Source organism: Oryzias latipes, chromosome 24 (assembly GCF_002234675.1).
Source record: "Oryzias latipes chromosome 24, ASM223467v1".
In the NCBI taxonomy this organism is placed as follows: Eukaryota; Metazoa; Chordata; class Actinopteri; order Beloniformes; family Adrianichthyidae; genus Oryzias; species Oryzias latipes.
Window position 1 is genome coordinate 17,000,335 of NC_019882.2, and position 27,646 is coordinate 17,027,980.

At 40.7% G+C, this 27,646-nt stretch overlaps 1 protein-coding gene and 1 long non-coding RNA gene across 4 annotated transcripts in view; one reads left to right on the plus strand and one right to left on the minus strand.

Annotated features, from left to right (window-relative positions):
• Positions 1-1,012: 1,012 nt before the first annotated feature.
• Positions 1,013-27,646, plus strand: part of daam1 (dishevelled associated activator of morphogenesis 1) — a 48,437-nt gene continuing 21,803 nt past the window's right edge. For 2 of the 3 annotated variants that reach the window (XM_023952725.1, XM_023952727.1), the window contains exons 1-2: positions 1,013-1,149; positions 27,117-27,427. In XM_023952725.1, the coding sequence (XP_023808493.1) occupies positions 27,230-27,427 (198 nt within the window). In that variant the 5' untranslated portion in view covers positions 1,013-1,149; positions 27,117-27,229. Of the gene's footprint in view, positions 1,150-16,532; positions 16,841-27,116; positions 27,428-27,646 lie in introns of those variants that run through there. The other variant, XM_023952726.1, reaches the window with a different exon arrangement.
• LOC111947054 lies at positions 8,573-15,744 on the minus strand. Its single transcript, XR_002872847.1, has 2 exons — positions 14,848-15,744; positions 8,573-9,294 (listed from the first exon to the last, which is right to left on the minus strand). It is a non-coding gene; the product is annotated as an uncharacterized LOC111947054 (long non-coding RNA).

A 27,646-nucleotide genomic window follows, 5' to 3' on the forward strand; every position in this document is an offset into this window, starting at 1 on the left:
TACATCTTAAAGTCAAAAAGTAGGTTAAAATGTGCACTTGTTTGGATTTTTCCATTCTTTCGTGCAATTATTCATTTATACAAGGAGTGTGGAGTCAGATTCCTGTGTATTGCAGGTTTTAAGCTTTTTAATGGAACAAAAATGTTCAGCAGATGATAAAAATATGGACCTGAAGAAAAACAAACAATCCCGATGTTAAATTAAAGGCTCAGATCCATTTCTGATTCTTAAACATATTAGATGTGTCTAATATAATAGGAGGAAACAATTGTCAAAGTTTCGATTTAATGCCTAACGCAAACAACAAATTATAATCGTAATTTCTTTTCCCAATAATTAAATACAAAAAGCGTTACAGGCTGAATTGAATAGCTATATTTTTGGCCAGCAGAGGGCGCAGCTGGGTTGTGTCCATTGACTAAATGCTTATGTCTGGAAAAATAGAGAAAGCCAAGATTGCTTGAAACTGAGATACCTTTATTTCTATACTTGTATTCTGAATAAAAAGAAATACACTTATTTATAATGCTAATTAGGATTCGCAACCACCTTTTCCCCTTTACATTTAGCTTATATTTATAATTTGCGGAAAATTTTAATAATATTGCAATACAATCCCTTTAGACAGAAACGTGCTAAACAATTAGATCATGTCAATATAATCATACAAATGTATTTATTTTCAAATCATGAATGAAAACCTGAAAAACATAAAACAAAAATACAAAAAAACCAAAAAAACAATGACCAAAATGTCAAAAGATATTTTAATTTAATTTAACTAGTTTATTTTAACTATCCTGAAAACAAATCTGATGTTTGCTGTTTTTGTATATTTGTTGAGAATAAAGACGAGCGCAACAAATAAAAACTAAATCAGGAAAGTCATTTAAAGCTAAATCTTTCACAAACCTGTAACGATAACCTAATCTTGTTGAATAAACTGCAAATCCCAGAAAGCCTTGGTTCTAAGGAGAGAAAAGACGCATGCGCATAACTTGCCAAAGTACTGCGATGACCTAACGCGCAGCCCGGACCGACCAGTCGCTGAATCGTCTCCCAGCCGTCCGGACACTGCATGTTTTCCGCGGCTTTGCTTTCGGTGTCAGATGAACCCACGGACACGAACAGAAATGTAAACTTGTCGAGGTGAGTTCTTCTTCCTGCTAAAAGAACGTTAAAGCAGGCTGAAGCCTCAGCGGGCCGGTGAGGTGTCGGTGCTGACCTCCGCGCCGGTGAGGCGGCCGTGTTGTGTGTTTTTTTTCCTGCTTTTTGTTTGCTTTGTCGGTTTCATGGAGCCCAACCGCCAGCAAGTTTCTGCTTTTAATCGGGACGTGGGCTGTAAGGCGCCGGGCAGCGGCTGATTGGTCTGATTTGCATGTATATTTGCAAACTGTTTTTTTTCGGGGGGACTTTTTTGTGGAACCCTTCCTTACCTGTCTGTCTACTATACCTGGAGCCCCAGGGGTCCGAGAAGAGAAAATCACCACAACTGGTTTTATTTCAAACCTCATTATTTTTTCATTAATTGTTTACAGCTGATTCTTAAAAATAATGTGAATAAACCCTCAAATAAGCTACTATTTGAGTTCATTTTCATGTTGAATTCTTTCCCTGATGATAAAGATTTTCAAAATAAATGTTCGTACATAAATATTTACATGTAATGTATTCATAAACCGACCTTTTCATTAAAAAACAGCGTTCCTCTAAAAGTTCTTCTTTTATTTGCCATGGATGTATGATCTTTTTATCAGTTCAATTTCAAATGTTAACTTCCTCATTCAGGAAACAATAGGTTTGCCCACACAGGATTATTTCAGTTTCTTGGGGTCATCGTGACACATGGACGGCAGTTGGTTTGTTTCTGGACTTTTTGGAGGATCTTATCAGAAGGCTTACACATTCCCAGGAATTAAGGCCCTCAGCAGTGGCGAAGGGGCCTGTGTGTGCTTGTTATGAGCTGCTGCTGATCTGCAGGAGTGTTTTCACTGTAAATATTGAGGTCTGACGGCGGCGGCGTTGTTTGGTCCATGGTGTGGAGGTGCAGACAGGGACCAGATTGGCTCTGACACGCCTGGACGTTGGAATTGCGTATCTTGTTTTTCTGTAAGGGGTGCAGATAATTAGCATGTGGTGCAACTTTGTTCATCCAAAAATATTGGCTTATGGGTTGCAGCCTGATGACTATAGTGTTTTGGTATTTTCAAAATAAAGGCATCCGATTTACACCTTTTGTACCGATTTAAACGCAAATAATTTACTTTTTTCGGATGACTCATGTTGTGTTTGGACATACCGTCTTAAGTGCCTGAATGCCAGAGTGTTCAGGGTGTCTAATGGGTGTGTTTATCTGTCTAAAGTGTTATTGTGTCTTCGTGCTTTTCTCATGAGCAAATCCCAGCCTCTGCCTGCGCCTTAACAGGTTGGTGGCTCGGCTTGTTATCTTTTCAGAGATCTCAAACACAGCTGAAGACATTATTTCCTCGAGTTAAGCCGGGTTCTGCTGCAGTTTTTTTGTTTTCAGGAATGCCTGACATCATTAAAAGGATTGATTCAATATTCTACATCCCTAAAAGTGCTAGTCTACACAATAAATGAATATCCATCTTACCTGCTTTGTTTCTGATGTGTTGTAGAGCAGCTCATACTAGAAAAGCAGAATGACAACAGCATGGGGGAGGATCACAGCTGTGATTCCTGCAGTGCTGGAAGTCATTGAGGAGTGGCAGTAACACAGCTGAGCCCTTAAGACCACCATCTGTCACTGAGGTTTCCGAATGTTGTGGTGGCGTTAATATACAGAGGCAGGTGCTAAACCGCACACGTCTACGATTGCTGTTTTTGTACAAAGACTGCAGCTGTGATGCTGAGTTTTCCAGCAAAGGATCAATAAAAGAATTAGTCGATGCTGTCAAATCGTTTAATTGTAAAAACTGTGTTTAAAACATGAGCTTTGTTCTGAGAAGATAAATCGGGAGGGCTTTGATTATTACTCTCATTTGAAAACTTGGCATCTTGTTTAACCAGTTTCAACCTTTGGTGTTTGGGTCTATATTTTACTGAAGTTGGTATTTGCTGAGAAAAAACTTTGAAAAGGTAGCTAATCCAGTCCGTAAACATACCAGAAGTCAACTTGGATTAAATGTTCCCTTTAGATTTCTCAGCTTGACCTTTTCTCTGCTCTGCTCTGGTTCAATGGTTTAATTTTCCAGATTGATATCTTTTTCTGCTGCTAGTCTCACACGTCAGTGACGGTGTAAAGGCCGGTTCACACCGGGATGAATTTCGCACGCGATTTTCGCCGACGTTTAACGCCTCGTGACTAAATAAAGGGCACCAATGTGAGTGTGCACACCGATTCGAAAAAACGCCACGCGTCAAAGCGTCACTTTTTAAAAAACGCCTCGGGTTCGTTTTTTTGGTTTGACGCGCTGCGTCGAAATCTATTCGACCAATGAGAATGGCGGTTTTGCACACGTGTCTGGAACTTCTGAAGTTACAGTAAAACACAACTTGGTGGCGCTCAAACATCAAACTGCCTTTCTGAGCACACATACCAGCGAAGAAGATAGACGCCAAGTAGCGTCTACACTGCCGCGAAGAAATAATGACGGACATTTTAAAATATCCCCGAACCAAGCACCAGTTGGAGCTACTGGTGCTTGAAATATTCATGTTTTCTTTGTTTGATTCTGACAAGCGTGTAAATACTTGCTCTCTTCTTCTGAGCGAAAAGCGACTTTAAGAAGCGTAAAGTTGCGCAGCGCCACCTTGTGTACAGGAGTATTTCTGTTTACATTAAGCACCATCTAATGTCAGGGAATGAAATTGCATGTTTGCTCGGCTCATCGTCAGCGAAAATCGCCTGGGTGTGAACACAAAAAACGTGGCGAAAAACGCTGGCGAATAACGCCTGGCGAATATTCGTCCCGGTTTGTACGGGCCTTAAGGTTGTGTGTCTCTTGACTTCCAGATTGAAAGTTGTTTGAAATTGAAATGTAACTGAAGCTAGCCGAAGTTTAAAGTAACCAGTAGTCTTTTTTTTTTTTTTTTTTTTTTTTTTTAACCACAGAAATGAACAGTTTTAAGTTAAAGCCCATCAATTGTCACCCACCTAGGGGGGTGAAATTTGTTCTTTTCTTTTGACCCATCCTCTGCAATGAGCGACAGTTCCAGCCAACTTAATAGTCATTCTCAAGAATTGGTTCCTAGTTTTAGGAGTCCTTGGTATGACCTGACCATGGATTAGAACCCACGACCTGCCAGTTTCACCCTTGACCCGAGCTGTTCTAGAGCCTGGTTTTAAATTGAGCTAATCCAGGCTAAAAAAATTTCATGAAAACTTAAGACTTTGTGCGTCTTTTTTGATTGACAGCTGACTGTTTTACACTCTAGCACAGCCCCACTTGCTTCTTTGTTTGGATTCAGTTTTAACCCAGATGATGAAAAGCATTGGGGGAAAAAAAAACGAGTTCAGAATGGGCTTTCAGGGTTTATTCAGACTGGGACACATTTGGTCCGCTTTAAGTGAACCATAGTTTGTTTCCCCCGATGATCCGGAGCAAATTTTCAGTCTGAATACATCCAAGTGGACCCTGATCCGGGACCAGGAACTGCTCTCTGACCCATCTATGGAGGTGGTCTTGGTTTGTTTCCAATCAGACTGAGCTTGGCTTTGCTCAGTCTAAATACAATCCGTCCTCGGAGCGGGACAACTGAACCAAAACAGCCACCGTAGCTGATGTAAACAGAGTAGGAATGTAGCAACAGATGAGCCACGGACAAATATAAAGCAACGATTGTCGTGTTAACAAACAGAAAAAAAGAGTCCAACTGTTTATTTGTTAAAACGTTTATTTTTTACAGCGCTGAAAACACTTCCTACATGCTTTTCTGTGTCTCGTTATGCGGCACGCGTGTTGTAACATGACCCCAAAAGCTACCTTGTAGTTTCTGTAACAGATTTCTCTTAAAATAACGCCATAACACCACAACAAGGAGACACAACAACGTATTGAAATGTGGTCGGATGAATGCAGACTCATCAAAACAATTTTTAATGACACATTACTGCTTCCGACAATCTATATGTGGTAAACACCTAGCGTACCCCCAATTTCACGTCTCCTCATCACTGCAGTTGCTAGCATCCTCTGAGTTAAAGCACACACGGCACGTCTGCTTGCCAGCAACCGCCTTGCAGCACGGCTCTGCCGTAGCAAAGTAACAAGTAAAAAGTGTTGTTCCCCAAACTGGTCATTGATGTACAAGGTGTTAATATGTTAACTGTCCTAAAAAGGATTTTAAAGCGCAGTGTGTCAGTCTTCCTCTTGTTGTTTTAACCCGCCCTCGTAGTTCATGGCCAATGACTGACGAGATCTTTAATTCAATTCAGTTCAGTTTTATTTATATAGCCCAATATTACATCAATAGTCATCTCAATGGGCTTCACACCAGTAACTGTGTAATAAACATGAATCATAAAAACATAAAGTCATAGAATTGAATAGGTAATTGCTAAACCAAACAGACTAAACTAAACTGGGCATCCCTGCCCTCAGACCCTTCTTCTCGGTAAGGACAAACCCCTTTAAAAAAACGGATTCTGGAAAAAAAAAAAGAAGAAACCTCAGGGATGTCAGACTGGTGATTGTACCAGGACTCTTAGAGAAGAATTAGCGTATCTAACTCTACAACTACATGTCTGAATAGTCCAGCAGATAGGCTTCATCCAGATGAGTGGGCGGAAGCCTGGGGGCGCGAGACGAGCCAGAGGTTGGATCCACAAACAAGTGTAGGAGCGGCACATGAAGCAGTACGTGGTTTTGTTTACAAGCTTTGGTCTGTAACAGAATGGGCAGCTTGATGCCAGTCTGAGTACAGACCAAGCGTAAGGTTCAGGACTCGATCGAAACAAAGTGATTGATTGCAGGTTGAAAATGGAACTAGTTGAACTTTGACTAATCATGGACAGGGATTGGTTAGTGCCTCAGGATGGGGTCCCTTTTAATCCACGCAATGCTAACGCTAGAAAGTTGATCATGTGGGAGAAATTAATATTTGCGGTATGTGTCCGGCTGGAATTATGACACTTTCACATGTTGGAATAGAGCTGTAAAAGAGAACATCTAGAGCAAGATTCACGAGATGTGGGTTCAAGAATGCCCTTTTGTCACGTTCTTGAACGGGTGTCACATGCCTGGTGTAAACGTAGAAAAACACTACACCTTTGTTAGGGCTTGTTGACTTGGCAGTTTTCATCCTCTTTCCTGATCTTAGCTGCATCACTCGTCAAGCCTACAGGAGCTGGAGATCCCAGGTGGATTTATCCAGCTGTTCTTCTGGTTAGCGATCTTGAACTGTAGGTCATAGTCATTCCTGCCATTCCCAGCCAGTGTGTGTGTTTCATGTTGTAACATCACACCATGTCCGTCTGATGAGCGGTGGATCTTGTGGATGAACGTGGGCCGGCAGCAGTGCCGCCACAATGGGCCCGTTAGCTGATTCAATGTACCATTCTTTGGGTGGTGTGCTTCACTTGGGCTGGACAATGGCCTCATTTAGCATCCCTTCTCTGTTGAGGCCCGCCCTGTCACCATGGCACCCCTGCCATGCCACACCCACCCCCCAGTCTGGCCCATCTTTGCACTTGTTCGCACTATTAGGACAACTGGCCTGGACAGCCATTGTTGACCCCACCCATGAGCCAGCTTCATTTTTGGAGGGTCTTCATGGCAAACCGTCCTGTAGATCTGTATGTTCAGACCTACTTTTGAAGAAATTCTTGTTCTGAACATCTTTTGTTAAAAGGTTAAAAAAAACTTTACCTGAAACCAAAAACATCCTGTCATGAGCTAAACAGATTTCTGAATAAAAAGTTCAAAAACAACAGCAAAAATGTTAAGAATCCCAAATAACCATCAGAGTTCATCTTTTTAAGGAGCTGCAAACACGACGAGACATGTCAGGATACGGCTGGTTTGCTGTCACAGCTAAGCAGCCTCTCCTCAAAGTTGTAGATTTACATGAATGTGTGTTGATGTTTTTTATCTCTCTGTTTAGGAGAAAGCATTCATTTAGAAAAGATGGTGATTGGTGACATGATACGATCTGCTTTAAATGCAGACATACGTGGTTGCACACTGAGTATCCATTTCCAATGCGCTGGATCTTGACCCCCCCCCCCAAGATTGTTCAAAGGTTAAAAGGCTCTCAGTCTGCGTCCAGCTGCTGTGAGCTGACAGATTTCAGCCGTCTTTGTGGATAATGGATTTTTCACGGTCTTCTTTCCTGCTTTTCTTCATTGAAACAGCTGAATTTGCCTCACAGACTCCAAGAACTGTTTTTTTGAGGTTTATTTGGGTGTAAACTGCAACATTTTGGTCTCTCAGCATGAAGTGGCTCTTCCTCTAGAGAAATCCGCCTTGGCCTCAGATCTTTTGCTTCTATATTTGGATCTGGGTGACCTATCAAGCTGGATTGTGAGCCATCTGAACATGTACCCATGAGAGGACCACAGTACAGGCTGAGCTACTTTCTGAGACTTTTCAGTCAAACCTGACTTTTTATCTTTACATTCCTTGAAAAGGTGTTCATAATCTAACAAAAGAGTCAAACGGTCACATTTGAATGATCAGTCACTTTCATTACTAGAGGCTATAGTTTGTCCATCTGCAAAAGAATAACAGTTAGATTAGGACGATGGGTTTTTACAATAAGAGCCGGCACTTCTTGTGCTGTGGTCAGAGATGAGGAATTGGATAGATATGCTAGTATTTTGTGAGCTTGAAGGTCGCCTCAGGTTTCACGCAGGACAGGCGATTCTGATCTAAGAAAAAGAGGAAAAAGACCCGTTTATTCTTTTACATTCTGTAGTCGTAGCAATTTTTACCCCACTAAATGTTTACTTTTTGTACTGGATGATGCGTCCACTTTTGGACCGTGTTTATTCTTCTGCTTTGTTTTTTTTTTTTGTTTTTTGATGGAAGTGTTTAGTTCATGTCATTGTTCAGCAGGCAAACTAGTGTTGCGGATGTTTTCAGTTATTAACATAGAAAGGCCCTGCCGTCCCGGCAAAGTGGAAAAAAAAAAAAACAACCTCCATTACCATGACAATGGGGAATCAAAACTGATCAGTGTGGTTTCTCAGCCACAAGATATGCAGAGAGTGCTGCTATGAAGGGAGTCTGAACAAAGGGAGCATGCGGGTCCCGTCCTGCCTGCGCTTGAGTGTGTTAGTGTGTGTGCACGTGTGAGGGGGGAGTCCCATGACTAAAGTTGTTGGTTTGAGAGGGTGGGAGGAGGCGTTCACTAGGCCAGGGTGGATTCATGTTTCAGTCCTGGGGCCACCTCTTACACCCCCCCTCCACACACACACACAAACGTTTGTCTTCATATTTATTTCCAAAGTGGTAGAAAGTGGGATGAAGCACTAACATTTCTCTGCGTCTGTGAGTTTTTTGCCTTTTACATTTCTTTATGTCAAGTTTCCAACTGTCTCCATGGTAGCTTTATGTCAGACATCAGTTCCCCTTCATGCATCATAAAAAGATGAACTTCACATCGTTTCCTGCGTTATATCTCGTCAACTTGCTTTAATCTTAATGCACAAAATTGCTTAAACCTGCTTTAATTCAGATAAAATGTCCAATTTCTGTAGGAATTTCCTGCAATTCCACTCTGATGAGATCACGGATGCCCAGAGTTAACTCTGAAAGGGACACACTCAAAGCTTATGCGTTTGGGAAAATATGCGACACATCCTTTTTGGTTCTTTGACTCGGAACAGGTTTCTCCCAAGTCTTCCAATACATAAACTTCAGCTTCAGTTACAAAAGGGGTTTACATGAACACACTTGAAGGAGTGTGTGTCCATCACAACAGGCACTTGGCTGCAATCTGTCTATTCATTTGCTGGACAGGACAAAAAAAATAAAATGATCATTTTAAACATGGGTCAAGTTGAGTCAACAAATGTTATGAATCCAGACACCTGCTACATGTTCACTGTGAAGAGGATGAGCAGCTTTACATTAGTGTATGAACCCTGGATGGATACCCTTCTTTTGCAGACGTTAAGCTCCGAGCTGCAGTCGGCGTTCGACTTTGTTGAATTCACTCGCTCGCTTTTCGTCAATTGATCCCACGGCCCCCCTCCAGGCCAAAAAAGGTTGTGTTGATTAACAGGCCGACATGGGATCCAGCAGTAGGCCGTGCCAAAGCGCAGCGTGCTTCTTCCTGCAGTGCCAAGGCTTTCCTGCCCTGCAGAAAGTTTGCTCAGGTTCCAACATGCTGCAGAGAAAAAAAGTATTTTAGAGAATGTCTTTCAGGACTTTATTAATATCAATGTGCAGAGAGGCAAGCAGAAGTATTTATATGTTGAACTTCCCTTCAAAATCCCCTCTTATGCCATCTGCACAACACAAGGGAACAAATGCACATTTTCAGTTTATTGGTTTGGTTTTCAGTGGTTTTGTTGCTATGCTGCAGGCCATAGATGAACTGGTTTCCACTCTGTCGCATCCTGTATGACTGCATTGCTGGGATGCAGACTTTGAAAGAGCCATGCAATCTCACCTCATCAGCGACATGCGCCTTAACTGTTTTTCAAGAAATGATCATTTCTGTAAACTGTATTTGTTAGTCTTCATAAAACATAAAAATGTTAAGGGGGTTTCAGAAATTGCAACATATCATTTTCAGTCTCAAGAACCGGCACCAACAATAATCCAACAATGATTTTACTTCAAAGTATTTTCCTGAATTTCTTTCAGGAAAATACTTGTTATACTTATTTTTTGATGACTTACTAACTGTATGGAAAAAAACTTCCACATGTCTTTATTTTTTAATAGATTTTTGAAAAGTTATTCTGTTTTGGAAAATTAAGAAAATAATATTTAATCATATTGGTAATTAAATTTTAATCCTGTGAAGCTAATTTAAATAAATTCAGTATTTTGTAGGTGAAATTCATCCCTACAAATTGTTATGACAAAGGTAATGTTATAAATGGGATAAAAGTGACCTCAAGAAGAAATTCCTGAATTTGTCTGAATTACATTGAAGTGCACTGGGTCATGCGTGTTTTAGTAGTCATCCATGTAATGGTTACTCTGTGAATTGCATTGGATCCACTTTCCTTTTTTAACCAGCTTTAAGGAGGAAGTGACAGCGTTACCCCTTCTGATCTGTTCCATGGTCATTTAGAATCCTAAAAAAAAAAAAGGCCCCAAAAATCTAGATTATAGATTATTTTTGCTTCAGCCTTGAAATTGATGGACACTGAAATTAATGTTCACAAACAAACAATCAAAAACAACTAACAGATAAACATTAGGGCTAGGCGATATGGCATAAAAATAAAATCTCAGGTTTTTATTTTTTTAATGCGATTTCCGTTTTTTTTTTCCCCCGAGCCCCCCCCCACACACACACACACACTTAAGGAAAGCAATAAGTACAAACGGCAGACAACTTAAAGCAGATTTTGCTTTTATTTAATCATTATTTCATCATTATTTAACACAAGAAAAAAGTAACCCTCATTTCTTGGATGAATAATAAATAAATGAACTCACTCTTGGAATCAAAGTCCCAGTTGTGTTTTAAGTCACACTTTGTTGTCTAGACTAAAAGGACACCAACATTCACCTTGAGAGTAGCACCATTTTATAAAGGATTAACAAAACAGCTCATATCTGGGGTCTAAGGTTTTATTCAATTAATAAACCCTGTCTTGTCCACGGTATATATGGGTACTAGGGCTGCACGATATGAGGAAAACTTGCGATATGCGATATTGGTGATTAATATTGCGATAACGATATAATTTGCGGTATATAAACAAATATCAAACCAACCAAAGACATAATTTCCATTTCACTGCAACAGCATAAAAATTATACTCCAAATGACTCTTGTCGACATAGGAGGCAAACCTCAAACATAAAAGGGCTCATTTGATTGATCAACAGCGTAAACGTGTCCTTCCTATTGGTTAAATGCATAAAGGGATTTATTTCATTTATTCAATATTTCAAGCTGCCATGAGTTTGTTTTAGCACATTTAACCCTTGTGCTATCTTAGATGACCCCCCTCTTACATTGACGTGTTCTCCCTACCATGACAAAGGTGGATAAAGGTGGAAAGATTTCATGTAATCCATGGACACCAGTGAAGATCACAAATCATTGTAGAAAAGAGGTTCAGAGCACTGTCTAGTGGGTCTAGATGACCCAACTCCCAATGGTAAAGTGTCTAGGATAGCACAAGGGTCAAGGTAACCATTTATTGCGATTTTCGCCGTCTTTTGCGGTAGGCATATTGCACAGCTTGATGTCGCGATAACGATAAATTTGCGGTATATTGTGCAGGCCTAATGGGTACCATGTCTTTGGCTATATGCAAAGCGACCGCTTCGGTGATTGTTCACCACCGTGCCCCTTTCCTAGGGATGGGTACCGAGCCCCGGTATTGAACGAGCCCTGGGGCAACATTCTTCAAGACAGCAGTATCCGTAAGATCTGACCTCAACGGTTCTGCTATCGGTACTGGAGAAGTTGCATTTTTTTTGTGTCCCACAATAAACTAGAGGTGTGACGGTGTGGGATTTTTGATCACGCGATGATGAAGCAGCAGGAGTCGCGGTCAACTTTTCTGTAGTGCAATTTATTCATGTTATAAACCGGCCAATCAAAGCCTCTACAAACGTATGTGGTCTCACTTCAAACCTTCAATCTCTTGAGCCTGCTTTCAAGTGATGGGGGTGTGGCCTTCTAACATACTCATTCTTGATTTGTGAGAGTAGTTGCCATAGAGATGTAGACTCAGGCTGACTCGGACCAATCATTGTTAATCAAAGTCGTCTTGGCTTCAACATGGCAGCATCTGTATCGTGAAAAAAAATGGCAACTGAATTGACTTCATGTCGTTGGAGCAGGAAGTGAACCATTTGCTTTGGGTCACGTCTGGTTCTCTTTAACAGTCAATGGTTGCAGCCCAGAAAGACCATAAAGGGTTGTGTAGGTATTTCATATTGCTGTATAGGGACATAGTTTGTCCTCCAAAAGACCAATGTTCTATGATTTTGTGATTCCTCACTCTGATAGGTAAATCATTCAGACATTCCCAGTGTTTGGCTTTTTAATGAATAAACCAACTTGAGAGGGCTCAGACATCCCCGGCAGCAAAAGCTGTTCAGTCAATCATGTTAAGAAGTGGTCTCATCTTTTTTTTCTTTATTCTCTTTGTTCTACTTTACCTAATATAATGTTGAGTTTTTTGGGACTATGACATCTTCGGCGTCCTGCCTTGTGTTGTTTTCCTGCTCTGAGATTATGACAGCAGATAAGCAGCTTGTATATCATCTGTCTTGCCTTTCAAAAGAGCCATGGGTTGTGTGCCAACTTTGCCTCACCTTAAACTTCACCTTTGAACGGAGGAGTCATTCATGCGTCCCAGCACGGCTGTAAAGACGCAAATATGCACATTCACGTCACTTTCTGAGCCGACAGAACAGAGATTGGATTATGTTGGATTAGTAATACTCTCTTTAGTTTGTCTGTTTGTTCTTGTGATGTCTGTAATGTATTTGTGTGCTGGTTTTTGAAGTGTAACCAAGGTTTCGTACTCTTTCAAAGGACCTATATCATGCAAAATCAACTTTATGGTATTGTAATGTTCATTCCTCCTTATAAATAAGCGTCATTTTGCGCTCTTGAGCACCAGCCCCTCCCAGTCCACGAAAACGAGTGAGTTGTCACATTGTGACGCGTGAGAACAGTAGTATGTTATCAAATATGTTATCATATATATTGATTTATATTGTTCACACTTTCCTTTGAGCTAGCGGTGATTGGGTCAAACACTTTCCTTTTATATGCACAGTATACACATCCATCTTTAAAGACCCATCTTTTGATCTCTTTTCAAACTGTTCTCTTTGTTCTTTTAGTACGATTAATGTCATTTTTAGGAAAAAGTTTCTGCAGAGCGGCAGGAGTTCATTAGAAATTTGCCTCCAAATTGTGGGCGGGACTGTTGGTGCGGAGTAATCCCACTCATTTCCAGTCGTCCATCTGTTTATACTCTCTCCCACTAGCTTACAGCCCCTCACACCACCAACCTAACATTAGCAGTACAACAAAAATGTTGAGCAATATCAGAGCTATCCAGTATTACTGTTTTGATCCAGATTCCAGCTCAGATGAGGAAAACAAAGACGCTCATGGATCTATTTGTCTTCAGAGTGGAGCAGGGAGCTTGTGGCCCACCGCTTTATAGTTGGTTTGTAACAACTACAAGCTTTTTCAGTCTACATTTTTGTCATCTGTTTCTGATTCCCCACGTTTTAAAAAATAAACACTCAAACGCAGTTTCAATCTGAATTTTTTTTCTATATGTGCCCTATCATCAGAAAAATCCCACCAGAACATGTTAATAACACCAAAAAGACAATTTTCATCGGAGTGGGTCTTTCAGAAGAAGAGGTGGCTGTATGTGTATAAATTGTTCTCAGTCAAACAGCTTTTTGTTTGTTTTCTTTAAGATTAAACGTTTCTTTATAGAACGTGATTCTTTGAAAAGAAAAGAAAAAAAACATTTTTTTTATATGCCACAGCAAACAAATGAGTCAGGATGTGCTGGTTTGATTTTTTATGACACCTGCACAACACTTGTGCGTTTTCTGTTGAAGTGTCTTTGTTGTAATTCTACCTTTTTCCAAATGTTTATTTTTTTATTTTTTGCAGATGCTTCTTTTCCTGCTGGTGTTTTTGCTCAACATTTGAGCCCCGAATTGTTTTCCTTGACTGCCTTCCAATGTTTACATTTGTTTGGTTTTATATTTGGATCCAGAAGGTTGTGTGGGCTTCTGCGACCGGACCTAATTCAGGGGAGTAATTAAAGGGTGGGTTGGAGACCACTGAAACTCTTTCTAATCTCGTCATTTCATTCGTGAATGATGGAGCTCTCTTATAAGTAAAGGGCAGCCCGCTGGAAGCTTATGGATTTATTTTTGCCCCACCCTGAGGGGAACATGTGGATGCACTTTAGTTCTGCTGGCTCATATCACGTAGGTCCTAATAGGAAGCCTGTCCTTTGCATGTCCTCAAACAGCAGATCGGGTTTTCCATGAATCTGCGGCTTTGGTTCAACCCTTAGTCTTCACACTAAAATACCCCCGTTTGTCAGGAAAAGGCCCTGAGGTTCTGTGTAATTGCAGTCCTTCAAGCTCAATTGCCCCTGCTCCTTGATAATTCTGATCACTCTAAAACACACCTATAGTTTTTTGTTTCCTGGGTGGAGCATTTAAAATGAATCAAAGTACTGCCATTGTCTTTAGATCGCAAAATTCTGGCAACCTCAGCTGTCAGTTTTTTACTGTAAGAGTTCATGTTTGTCTTTTCTAATTGCACCTTTTAAGGATAAACACATTTGTTATTACAGTAAAATTTACAATTGCCCAAGAAGAACCATAAAAATAACCGTTTTTTTACCATAATACCATTAAAGCAATACTTTATTTTTACCACGTGGATGCAGTTTTAATGGTGAAATTTGACAACTTCAGTTGGCAGTTATTTTATTGTAAAAGTTTTTATTTTTCAACAGTGTAAATGATTCTCTTCTGCAATTGCAAGAGCTTAAAATTGTTCAAACAACATTTAATGTCCCTTTTGTCTATTAAAATAGAAAGAAAGCAGCTTTCAGATGAAACTTTCAAAGTTAAATGTAGACAGAATCAAAGCATATTTGTCAGAAATGCTGGCTTATTTTGATTTTAGTGGGCCGTATTGTACCTTTCAGTGTAAATGGGTTTTGACACAGGACAAAGGTCTAACCTGGAGAGGACGGCTCTGAGAACGGGTTCCTGCCTGTTATTCCAGCTGCAGAACAACCTTTTCAGAGGCAGCTCTCCAGGACTGAGCAGCCTCCACTGCTGCAGTCGTGACTTCACTGCAAGGCTTCCCACTCACGTCTGTTATGCCAGCCCTGCAGAGACGCAGCACTCCACAGCGGTTCTGGGGATCCAGTGCGCACGCCTATATGTGGAAAGTTGCAGTGCCTTTTCATTGTAAACTATTCCCTCAGCCAGCCAAAACATGTGACCTGGAATGAGTTCAGAAATCTTAAAGCTGCAGGCAGCGTTCCATCCTGGCATTTCTGACTGCCGTTAGCTTTTTGAACCTTTGAAACCCAGGATTCATGGAAATTTCCAAAACCCATACTGCTGTGAATAGTGGCCTTTTGAATTTAGGAGATGAAGATGGGCACCATTTCCTGACCTTTTGGTCTCTGAAAGCTGTTAAAAAATAAAAGGTTTATATTTTGCTCTTAGCTTTGATTTATGACTTCCTTTTGGCTGGACAGTGTCTGAGCCCAGACTTACATTAAATCCAGCTGCATTTACAGTTTAACTTAAAGGGCAGGCCACACTCTTGAGGACCCGTCCAGACATTTTAATTGATGGAATTTTTCATGTAACGTTGTTTTCCACTCAAAAGGAGATTTAGCAAAACCAAATTCCTATGTCTGTTCCTTCAGATGATCCAAACACAGAATAATGTCTACTTCTGTGATGAAGTGACTGACTGACGGCTCCTCTTTTTTAACACCTGCATAGGTAAACCGCACAGGTCTGACGTCTGTTCTTTTATGACAACATGTCTGCTTTTCCCCACTTGTTGTGGCGCTAAATATTATTTTCAAAGTACATGAGATGACTTTTAAGATTACATCAGAGCTCAATTCTCTGCTGACTAATGCAGTTTGTTGGAGTGAGGACATTTGAGTTTTTAATTTCTTATTCAAACTCTATTGAAATACCAAACTTTTGGATCTTTTTATTTCATGATGGAATGATTTATTTTAATTTGAAAGAAAAGTATTTTTCTAATTGTTTCAATCCCAGCTTTTGCCAAAAGATTTTAAGCTGACAGAGGTTGTTTGTTTATGACCTTTTTGAATCTCTCTAAACTTTTCTGTCTTCTTTTTGAAAAACATACTATGAAGTTAGAAAATGTTTTATTTTATGAGCAGGCTTCAGTTTGAAAGCTTTATTGTTCTGCCAAGATCAAGCGGAAAAAGCCGGTGTTGTAATGGAGGAATGTTTTTGGATGCTGGATTTGGTTAGACAGCAATTAGCCGAGGTGCATGGAGGATGCTGTAAATCACGTGGGAGTGTCTGTTAATACAGGAACTGCTATCTGAAGCTTTTTTTTCTGTTGTCATGTGATCATTGGGACTCTATAGTCTCTGAACACAGCGAGCTCCTTTATGTTTTCTGCTTCTGACTTTATTTTGAATGTCCAGCAGCCTTGCCACACTCCCCGTCTCTTTGCACCTTAGCTTATTGCGTTCCCGCAGCTTTCCAAACAAACCCTCTCCAAACAAGCTCCTCAGCCTGTCTGGGGGGGGGAGGGAGTGAGCTGGGCGGTGGCCCCGCTCGGCTGCATCCTATTAGGACGGGGAGTGTTGAAAAGGGGTGTGGTATGGAGTCAGTAACATCTGTGCCTTTCCCCTTTGCCCTCACGGCGCTCTGCAGAGAAAAGAATCGTCGGCCAGCTGGCTCTCTGCAAGACCTACATCAGTTTCACTTTGAATGGAGAGTTTATCTCCTCTTTACTCAAGCATCCTCCATCCAACTGGGATTTCCCTGTGAAGCACTGCTCGTAGTTGGAGGACTTTGGACCGGCGCGGATCACAAACCGTGTGGTTGAAATGTGCTTTCTGCGTACGAGCGTAGTTTTCTGATGTCTGGATACTGCAGTGAGCTCGCACCATAAAGGGAATGCCCAAAGCGCAGCCGCAGAGGCACGCTGACTGCAGGACGGGGTAAGACGAGCTCCGTGAATCTGTCTTTTCTACCCTATAATCACATGAATGTAAGGAAAATGAGGCGCAGAAGCCGGAGCTGGCTATCTGCTGACTGGAATGTCTGCCTGCATGTGACCAGCAGATGGTTAAAGGCTATCAGTCAGTTGTTGAGGCTGAGGGGAGTCGCAGGACGCCGGCTTGTTTTATCACTTCTGAGAAGGCGAGCTGGATTCCTCTCGCCAGTACGTAGGTGATTGTGTCATGTCTGTCTAATTATGAGGTGCTGGCGCAGAAAAGCGGGTTGCTGTGGTGACGGGGAGGAGGAGGAGGAGTGGGGGATGACAAGGTGCTCGGATAGAGCCTTAGGGGCCGATTTCATGGTGGGAGAGGTGTCCTTTCTATGCCGGGAATGCCCCGTAATGAGCGGTCTGCGGCAGTGATGGGGTGAGGTGCTGGTGGAAATATGTGTCCTCTCTCACACCCACACACCCACCAGCCCCTCTCTCCAGATTGATTGAACGCAGCCTGTTATCAGTGTCAAGTGGGTGTGTGGAATAGGATGGCATACTTTTCCTCGATGGAGGCGGAGTGCAAATAAGCAGGTCAATGAAATGGAAAGTCACCTTGAGCGTGGAAGCTCATCGCCTTCATTCATTTCCTGCCGCTGCTCATCCGTCTCAGGTTCTCCTCTGCTTTTGCAGTTGGGTCAGCTTCTGCATGTCGCATGAGTTGCACCAAGCCTTTATAGGAGGGGGCAGGATTGTGACGGTAATCTAGATTTTTACCCTGTAATCCTGAATACGTATTTGTTTTTGTCATCTGAATTAAAGAGACAATCCTATTTTCTTTGCTTTTTTTTCATAAAAACAGATTAAAAGGAGGGTAATGTGCATTGCAAGGGGCTTACATCAAATCACCCACCCAACCAGCTTCCACTGGTTACCTACCGCTCTGGTTACCATAGCAACTGGAGAAGAGGCAGGGATTTTTTTAAAGGACAAGCTGCAGCAGTTCTGGGTATCCTGGAAAAGATTAGAGTGCTCTTCATGCCGCTTTATTGATAATCTGTCGGGCTGCGTCAGTATTTGGGGACACGGAGCAGCTGAGTACATGTTTACTGTTTTAATGGAAGATTGTGATAAATGCCGCTTTATGCTTTTAAAATCCAAATGATTGTTTGCTCTTTAGTTTGTTTTTAACTTTCATGTATCTTTTTATTTTCAGTTTTTAAATGATAGACAGTTAAAGGGCCTATATCATCTCATTCTTAAGCATTTCAGAGTAAACTATCCATGTATATGAAATTATATTACCTCTGGCACACTAAACAACAATTTTTTATAAAATATTAGTTATTCAATTCAATTCAATTCAATTTTATTTGTATAGCCCAAAATCACAACAACAGTCGTCTCGATGGGCTTCGAAGTAAAACATGAAATCAAAAGGATCACGAATACAAAGAGTTCAATAGAAAAATACTAAAATGAACTAACAAACTGACTAAGCTATACTGGCATCCCTGCCCTTAGACCCCCCTTCGCGGTAAGGAAAAACTCCCCAAAAAACCGGATTCCGGAAAAAACGAAGAAACCTCAGGGGTGCCCACATGAAGGAGGGATCCTCCCCCACGACGGACAGGCGATTTACCAGAAATCTTAGAGAAGAATTAACTTATCTAAATCTACAACTACATATATAAAAGTCCAGCAGACGAGCTTCATCCAGCCATGGTTGTGGGGACAGTCAAAGGCGCGAGTCGAGCCGGAGACAGGAACCACAGCCAGGTGTAGGAGCAGGAGCAAAGGCGAGGTAAACGGTCAGGAACTGGAGCACGGATGAGCCAACTGGAGTCTGGAAGCACTCCCACTCCCCAGGAGGGGAGAGGAAAAAAGGGACAATACATGAATCGCACTGCACCAAACAGAGGCATGGAGAACTAAATGATAAATTATGATCAAGAATGGAGGAGAGGAAGGGTAGAAGTAAAAAAGGAAAAAAGGAAAGAGGACAGAACCCCAGTGCACCATAGTTACCCCAGCTTCAACTTCTAGCAGCCTTTTAAAAGAAATAGTTATTATTAAGTTTAATTTAAACAAATTAAACTTACACTTAAACTTAAACAAATTATTTTCCCAGCTCCTTTTTCTACTCGGAAGTAAGACGAGTAGAAAAAGGAGTAAGACGATTTGATGTCTGAGGCTCCGCCTTTCTCTCCCCATTTCATGACGTCAACCTAGAGGCGGCCTCAGCAGAGTGTCTGCGTTTCTCCCACAAAAACAAACATCCAAAACTTGCAAAGATGGATGTTCATATTGTGCATATAAAATGAAAGCATTCTGCCGATCACTGCTAGCTCAGTGGAGAAAGTGGACGTGTCTGTTAGCCTGGAGGCGGAGCTGGCAGTGCAGAATCTTCCTGGAAGGGGCTGTTCTCACTTATCTACGTCACATTGTGAGGATCCGAACGTTTTTGTGGGTTGGGAGGGGATGGTGCTCAGAGGGCAGATTTTTAGAGGAATATTCAGAAATGCGTGAATGGATTAAAATACCACTTTGGGGTTGTTTTTCATGAGGAATTAACATTATACTTAAAAGCTCAAAAAGTTGATTTTGCATGGTATAGGCCCTTTAGCTTGTGCATTAATTGCATAACGAAAGATGCTTCACTTGCCTCCTTTGATGCTGAAAGGTTTTTCACCCTGATTTCAAATTATTGAAGTCTTGCACCAGAAAATGTGGCAGAATTTGTCGCTGGTCACCATAAAATGCCACATTTAGCAAGACGGTCCAAATTTGGGCTTGGTTTTCAATTTTAACTTTTTTTTTTTTGGGGTGTGTGCATGTCTGTGTTGCCAAGCGTTACGTACGACTGTATTGAAACTGCCAACGGACAAAGCACAAATGCAGAAAACTGATTCCCATGCAGAAAGGAGAAAAATCTCGTTTCAGATCAAACATATGTGGCATTTCAGTTCTTTATGGAAAGGTAAACAATTTTATCCCCTGATCAATTTATTGATGCATATTGCTATATGTTCCATTCATTGCAATGTTAGTTGCTTTAATGTGCATATTTATTTTATAGTGGCACTTTGGAAAACATAGTAATATTTGACCTAAATTTAATTGTTGCTTTGTAAAATTGGTCATAAAAGTTGTTAGAGGGCCAGACTCCCTAAAATCCCAACTTAAAGAGTTAAAGTCCCACTCTGATCATCTTTTGCTCTATTTTAAGCATTCCACGTGGTCTTTTAATTATGATTATGCCGTTTTTAGCCTAATCTATTGTTCTGAACGGAAGGAGTTAATTAGAAATTCACCTCTGAGTAGTAAGCCTGCTCCCACTTCCCAACATCCATCTGTTTACACTCTCTCCTGCTAACTTAAACCCCTTCACACCCTCAAGCTAACATTAGCTTTACATATGTCCTCCATCAATAGGGAAAAAAGTTACAAGAAACAATTAAAAACACCAAAACTATGATTTCCATTGGAGTTGGTCTTTAAGTGACTCATGTTCTTCTATTTTCCTAACAAATCTCTATCTTTTAGATGTTTGAAGTAAAGGGAGTCTTTGCCTCCTGGTTGGTAAAGTTTAAACCGAGCATCAAGTGCTCTCCATCATTGCCCCAAGTCTAACCTCCACTCAAAGGCCTGACCTGTGGAAGAATGTTAACACGAGTAGGGGGGTGGCTTGGTGATTATCTTTACAGAACAAGTTTGACAGCCTTGTTTTGTGAAAAGAGCAACAGGCCTTTAACCTGATTCTTAATCTCTCTCCTCCCTGCCATTTGACCACATACTCCCCAATCCTAAATCTTTACTCATATTTTCCTTTACGGATTTGTAAAAAGCAGGAGCAAGTTGGGAATTTGTCGTGGAGGATGTGATGCATCTAACACTGGGATGTATTGAGGAACCTAATCAAGATGATCCACTTTGGAACGTACTATGATGAGTACTACTCATCATTAATGATAACATTCTACGTTCCTTGGTTCAGGTTTTGTTTTTCAAGGGTTGAACTGAGTTCAACTTACCAGTTATTGATCTTTCCAACTCTGCTCCGACAAACATCTCTATCAACACCGGCTTTGTTCAACAAACAATGTTGCTGTTTGAGAAACGGAGCATGTCAACAGTCCAGATTACAATTGAGGTTGTTGTTTGAGCGCTCAGTTGTAGCGTGACAGTAAACTTTGTGAATTAACTAGCCTGCAGTTCCTCCAGGTTTAGAGGGCATATTGACCAGATGAAGGGGTTTATGTGTCTGTATGGTGAGGAGAAGTGGAGATCATGAGTTAGTGTAATAAAGACAGATTTGAAAAAAAAAGTCATCAACTTTATCCAACAAGACTAATTGAATTGGCTATTTTTGTTTCGGAGCAGACGCAGCATCACCGTGGCAACAAAGTACAGAGCCGTTTTTAACTCTAATAAATATCAAAGATGACGCAGCATTTGAGAGTTATGATGACCATAACACAACTTGTCAGATTTTTTTAAATCTTTGTTTAAAAATAAATGTTTAAAAAAACATTTTTCTAGAATGCAATGAATTTTCGTAATACACTTGTATGTACTGTATAGTCATAAATCAGAATAAAAGCTCTAAAAGAACTTTGTTTATAAAATCCCAAACTGTTCACCACGGGACTTTTAAAAGATCTAAATTGTTTGTCATGTAGAAAAATGTATTTCCTGTTGTAAGAAATACTTTGTCTCCGGTTATCCTGCCTTTACACAGGCTAATCCTGTAATCTGAGTCTAATACTCCAGAGGCGATGTGCCGTGTTTTGGACTTGAAGTTTAAATGCATTTAAGCAGAGACGCCTTTAAGTCAAACTGTTTGGCGACTCTAACCCTGATGCTCCCTCATCACGAACATTTAACATGCCTACCAATGAGAATCGATCGGTTCTAATCTCCTTTTAACCTGCTTGTCTATTTCACCGTCATGGCCCTAATATTTCTCGATGACTGTCTAAGTCCGACTGTCTGCTCATTATGTTTAAAGTCCACCGTTAAGCTATTAATAGAATAAGAGCTGAGAAAGATATCCAGCTGTGCAAAACAATGTGGTACCACCAGTGTGTCATTTACAGCTAAAGCGCAAAAGATCTATTTTTAAAATGATCAACCTATTGAGGACATTTTAGATGGAGTTTCAAGAACTCTTTACTAGTAATAGTGAACACATTCTACCTCTTCAATAATTATCAATCACAAAATGTATTTTTATGCCATTTCTTGCATTTTTTTTAGTCATTCAAAAATGATGTCACTGGAAGTTTTGCATTATTAGAAATTCTTTCTTAGAACCAAGCAAACTAGATTTTTAATACAAATGTAAGACTGACATTGATCTAAACTGGATGGATTCCAGAAAGAGATATCCAACCTTAGTTTTAATGCATACCTTGGAATCGTTTTTAATGGGATCTAGAGCCGTCATAATTCATTATAGTTTAGTCGATTTGTGTCCTCGTACTGTTGTGTGAAGCAGTGTTGAAATGTATGCCTCGGTTATTCTCTGAGTGCTAAATCAGAAAAGAAGATTAAACTGGCTGCGACCAAATGCCCATGGCCCGCTTAATCCAGCCTCTGCAGTTCAGTCTGAAAGCATATTTGTTTTAATGTTATGTTGTTTTTTACCTTGCGTTAGCTGCTGGTATGAAATCCTGAGTGGACACAACAACATTTTGTTTTTTGGTCACTTTGGACTAACATTAGTGCTGGGAAGGGTAAAATTCGTTTAGAAAACCATTAAAAAAACCCACCCCTAGTTTAATTTTTCTTTTTTTGGTCATGCTTGAGTCATATCACTTTACCGAAGATTTGATGACATTTTCAGAGCAATAAAGGAACAAGTTATGTTGACCATCTTGTTTTAAACACAAACATTGTCTGAAATATTGGAGTCAAGTTGGTTTTATAAAATGACTTTTCTGTGCAGTTTAGGGGCTTTCTGATTTCAAAGGCTGGAGCCAGAACAAAATCAAGACTGTCACTTTTTAAATTGAAGATGACCCTACTGAGGTTGAAGTTGTAAAGTATTAAGTGTTGTGTTTAAATATGAGATTGAAATTGTGTTAAAATTTTGGGTGTACTTGTTTGGCATGTGAATATTACAATGTCAGCTCACTTGGCATATTCCGACAATTTTGGAAAAGTACGGGTGTGATTGTGTGGCGATTGAGCGAATATCAAATGGGCCCAATACAAAAGAAAGGTTTGTCCATGTTAGATATTTGAGTTTAGCATGTAATATGTTTGCTTTCTGCATCATTTCAATTTAGTTAAAAAATTCCTTCCAAATCCCCAAATTGGCATTTATTTTCAAACCTCCATGAGAAACAAAACCGTTAAGTATTGTGTGTTTAGGACAAGTGGAAAGTAGCCCCAAAATCAGGATTTTGAGAAGTAAATGACATCATTTTGTTCCCACAGCCCTGCGTGCAAATTTAAATTTTTCACTTTTCTAAACCAGTACAGACTTCACACTGTTACACTCCTGCTCTGACTTTTCATCCCTCACATTTCTGCTGCCAAAACTAATTCAGCCTTTGACTTTGACCAATTTTCTGTGGTGTAGATGTCACATTAGGAATGCATCTCATTGTCAAAGACAGCCAGGAGACACCAGCTGGTGCTGAAGCTATTTCACACATCTGTGTGCAATGTCCAGCTGTCCACTGTAGTCTCTGTCCGAGCTTGAAAGTCCCGCTTGCGATGCCAACTTGTGCTGTTATTTGTACCTTGAAATGTCTTTGTAATGTTTTGGACTTAAACAGAATGAATTGGATGTTTTTATAAAGTTTTCATTTGTTAAAGACCCAAAGATGAAAATTATGTTTTTGGTGTTTTCATTGCACCAGTAATGTTTGGTCGGGGTTTGAGGAGGGGCTGTAAGGAGCAGGAGAGCATGTGAACAGAGAACTCTCAGCAACAGGGGAGAGAAGGGGGAGCATGGTTGCTCCACGCCAACGGTCCTGCCCATAACTCGGAGAGGTGTCTTTTTTTAATGAACTCCTACCGCTCTGCAGAAAGTATGTCCTAGAAAACGACACAGGTTTTTGATTTTGTCTTAAAAACAGAATAATCCTAATTAAAAGTTAACTGGGAACGTTTTCAAAACAGATCAAAAGATGATTGGAGTGTGTCTATAAAGACTTTTGCTATGCCACTATTAAAACCAACTGTTGTTCTTTTTGATATGCCATGAGAACTTTGACAACTTTTCTTCTTTTGTATGTTTTGGAATGTCCTTTATTTTTTAAGGGTTGCTTCAGGAAAACTTATTTTTACATTTTAAGGTTGCTTTTAGTGCTAGAATCGCATTTAGCACTAAATTCAATCTACTTAAAAAGATCACAACTTTGGGTTGTCATTCATTAGACCAATAAAAGGAATTATTGCAAGCCGATATATTGGGCAGAGGAAAAAAGTAAAAATAAAAAAAGGCTAAAGTTTAAGGTCATCTGTATTTTCGTATCCCCATTTTTTTGTTTTCCTTTGGTCATTTTCTTCTTCTGCGTCTCCTCCAGTGAACACTGGCACTGGTTTAATTGGTGAGCTCTTGGACAGGCACTGTCCATGGCCTGACACACACTTTACAAACAGTGGGATTCTTTTTACAGTCTGGACTGCTGCCAGGTCACCCACAAGACCACATGGTCAAGAAACAACAAGACCGTCTAAAGATGTAAATCTCCTCAAACAAAGGCAGAAGTGTTTGACTGGAGGCAGGCGGAGTCTTATCACCAGAAGTGTATGAATGGAGGAGTGAAAACGATCTGTCTTTTAATGTAAGCTCTTAAAAGACTTGATGTTTCTCCAGGTGTTTGAGTTTCACGGTCATGTGAGAACTACTTCTGTTGCATGGGATTATCCTCAGGTATCAACGAATTCACACAAAATATCATCAATCCTGTTCAACTGCTTGGACAGCTAAAGGTCACTGTAAATGGTTGGAGTGGACATTCATGACTACGATATGAGAGTCTGTTCCAGCAGTTGACACTGGAAGGTGTGAGTGTTGTTCAGGGTCACAACTCTCGCCTGACTGAGAGGAATGTCGTCCTGCTGCAACAAACCTCTGTTCTGTTGGAAACCTCGACCGTCTGACAGACGACCTGCAGGGGCTGATAAAGAACAGTTCAGGTTAAATAATTACTCCAAAGTCAAAAAAAATCCCCAAACCTGTTCTCAGATGACCTCACAGAGATGCATCCAGAGGTTCCGCTAGCTGGATAGGGACCAACCTTGTCTCCTTCTGGCTCACAAGTTTATACAGACTTTACTGCCGGCTTTAGCTAATGGAAAAGATGTGCAGGTTTTTGGACTAATATGGTCAAAGGGGGCTTTCAGTTATGTCTCCACTCCATGCATGAAGATGCATGAAGCCAACCAGCTGCTGCTGAGGCCCCCGGTAGTCAATCTGGAAACACTGAGAAAGTGTCAAAATAAATACACAAGTCATGGTTGTAAGTAAGACAGAGCTGCTGTGTGCTCCGTCTCACATGCAAAGTTTAACACCTTTGTGTGGTTGGTGAAAAGTATTTAAAAGAGATTTAGTTCTGATTGGCAGATTGCCTGGTTGTTACATGGTATGATTAATGTCAGACTTCTGGCAGGTTTATATTTCCAGCAATGATATTGATTTTCATTTGACCAATAGAAAAACTCCTGTGATAAATAATTTGATTTTGTTTAGATTTTTCAAACTTTGGTATTTGTTTGGTCTTTGTTGTTGAGTTGGCTGTTTCGGGTGGGTGTACCATCAACAACTGGTGGATTAGAAAAAACTCCAGTTCCAAACTTTCCCTCACATTGGACTATTTTAGGACGAGGTAGCCATTGGAAAGTGCAGCTGCACTTTGTTGCATCAGCTCCATGAGAGCATTGAGCCGGAAATTTCGATTACAGTTGAGGACGTTTACCTGGCTGGGATAAATGTGGATATCCACCTCGCTGATGATGATTGATTCTGTCCGGGTGCAGCTTTGGTTCGTAGCAAATCACTGTGAAAGATCACATGAGTGCAGCCATACAAAACTCCTACTAGTCACCACGGCATCCATGGTTTTTAGAGCTGGCTGGGTGCATGGCAACTGTAGAGCTGCAGTGTTGACACACTGACAAAATGCTTTATATACATCCTCATTTGCCAGACAGCAGGTTTGTTTTGATTAAATAAGAAAGCAATGAGACTCTGTGTACATGGAATGCAATAAATGTAAAACCACAAACATAAAGCATGTTTAGCCATCAGTCTGAGACACACAGCACTCTCAAATATCAGTTATCTTAAATATCATGAAGGCATCTTCTGGGGAATGTGCTCAACCCTTTTTGGAAATGCTGATCATTTAGAACAGCTGATGGGTGTAATTGTATCCATGATGAGAAATTGGAATTTGAACACCTTACTGGGACATTGGTGCACCTTTGTTCATTCCTGATTTAATAAAAATGGTAAAAAAGCAACTTTCTGAATATATATATATATATTTTTTTTTACGATTTCTTTTCAGAAATTCAGCTTTTTTTTCAAATATGAGAAGGTGGATGTGACCTAGCATGAATGAAGAACCTTGTGTTGGCTCTTTCACCACATTAACCAGTTTCCAAAGGGATGCAGTCGCATACGGCTGTCATTGTGAACACACCCTTGTTATAATCTTCATTCTTATTAGCCAAGTGTTAACAGGAAGGAAGGGCATCGGACAGATGCTGAATGTACTAATCCAGGCAAATTGCAGTCTTCATTTCAATCAGGTTTCCCTCGTGGCCAGACTCTATTGTGTAAAGGCTATAATTGAGCCTTTCAGTTTGGCTCATGAAGAGGTTCGCTGTACTCTCCTTTCATAATAATTACCTAATGTCATTAACTGTTGCAGGGGCAGAGGGTCAAGGTTCTTGGTTTGCAAAACTCATATTTTAGAGGAGTTGGCATCCAGCTAGAGTGGATTTGGGGATTTTGTTGCAGAAAACAAAGTGTTAGTGTCTGCATTTGGTGGTGTTCAGACTCTGTAATGTAAACTGACATTATTCCCACTGTGCATAGTTTGGTACCTTTGCAGGCAGCCTCCCTCCACACCATTTGGATCTAAAATTAGGACTCATTTCAGTATATTTCCAAAGTAAACCACTGGAAAATGTAACGCCCTTTCTGCCATGATTGACCAAGCAGTATGCTTTTATTTCTTTCTTTGAGGATGCTCTTCTTAGAGTTGTTTTTGTGTTAGTTGGTATTTAAAGTGCTCTCTGTCCTTGTTTTGTCTTCCCAGCTCTCACTGACGGAGGCCCAAATCTGAGGCGAAGGAGGCTGTAAAGAGGCCCTGAGGGAGCCTCCCTCCCTCCCTCGCTCTGTACCTGACTAGTGATCACTCATCTGACAGCCATGGCTCCCCGGAAGCGTGGGAGTGGCGGCGGGGGCAGCGGACGTGGAGGACTCTCCTTCATGTTTTGCTGTTTTAACAGCAGTGATCACCCAGAGATCACCTACAAGCTGCGAGAGGACTTCGCACTGCAGTCCTTGGAGCCGGCACTCCCCATGCCAGGGTACGATGAGCTGGATGGCATGTTCTCAGAGTTGGTGGTAAGTAGGGCTGCACGATGTGTGGTATTAGTGATCAATATTACAATGACGAAATAACTTCCGATACATGAACTAAAAGCAAAACAACTAATACATATTTCCATGTTTACTTTATGTATTTCCCGCACTATGAGACGCACCTAAAAGCCTTCATTTTTTTCATCAAACGACAGTGCAGCTTATTTACAGATTCTTTATGGTTGTGTTTACTGATGTCAA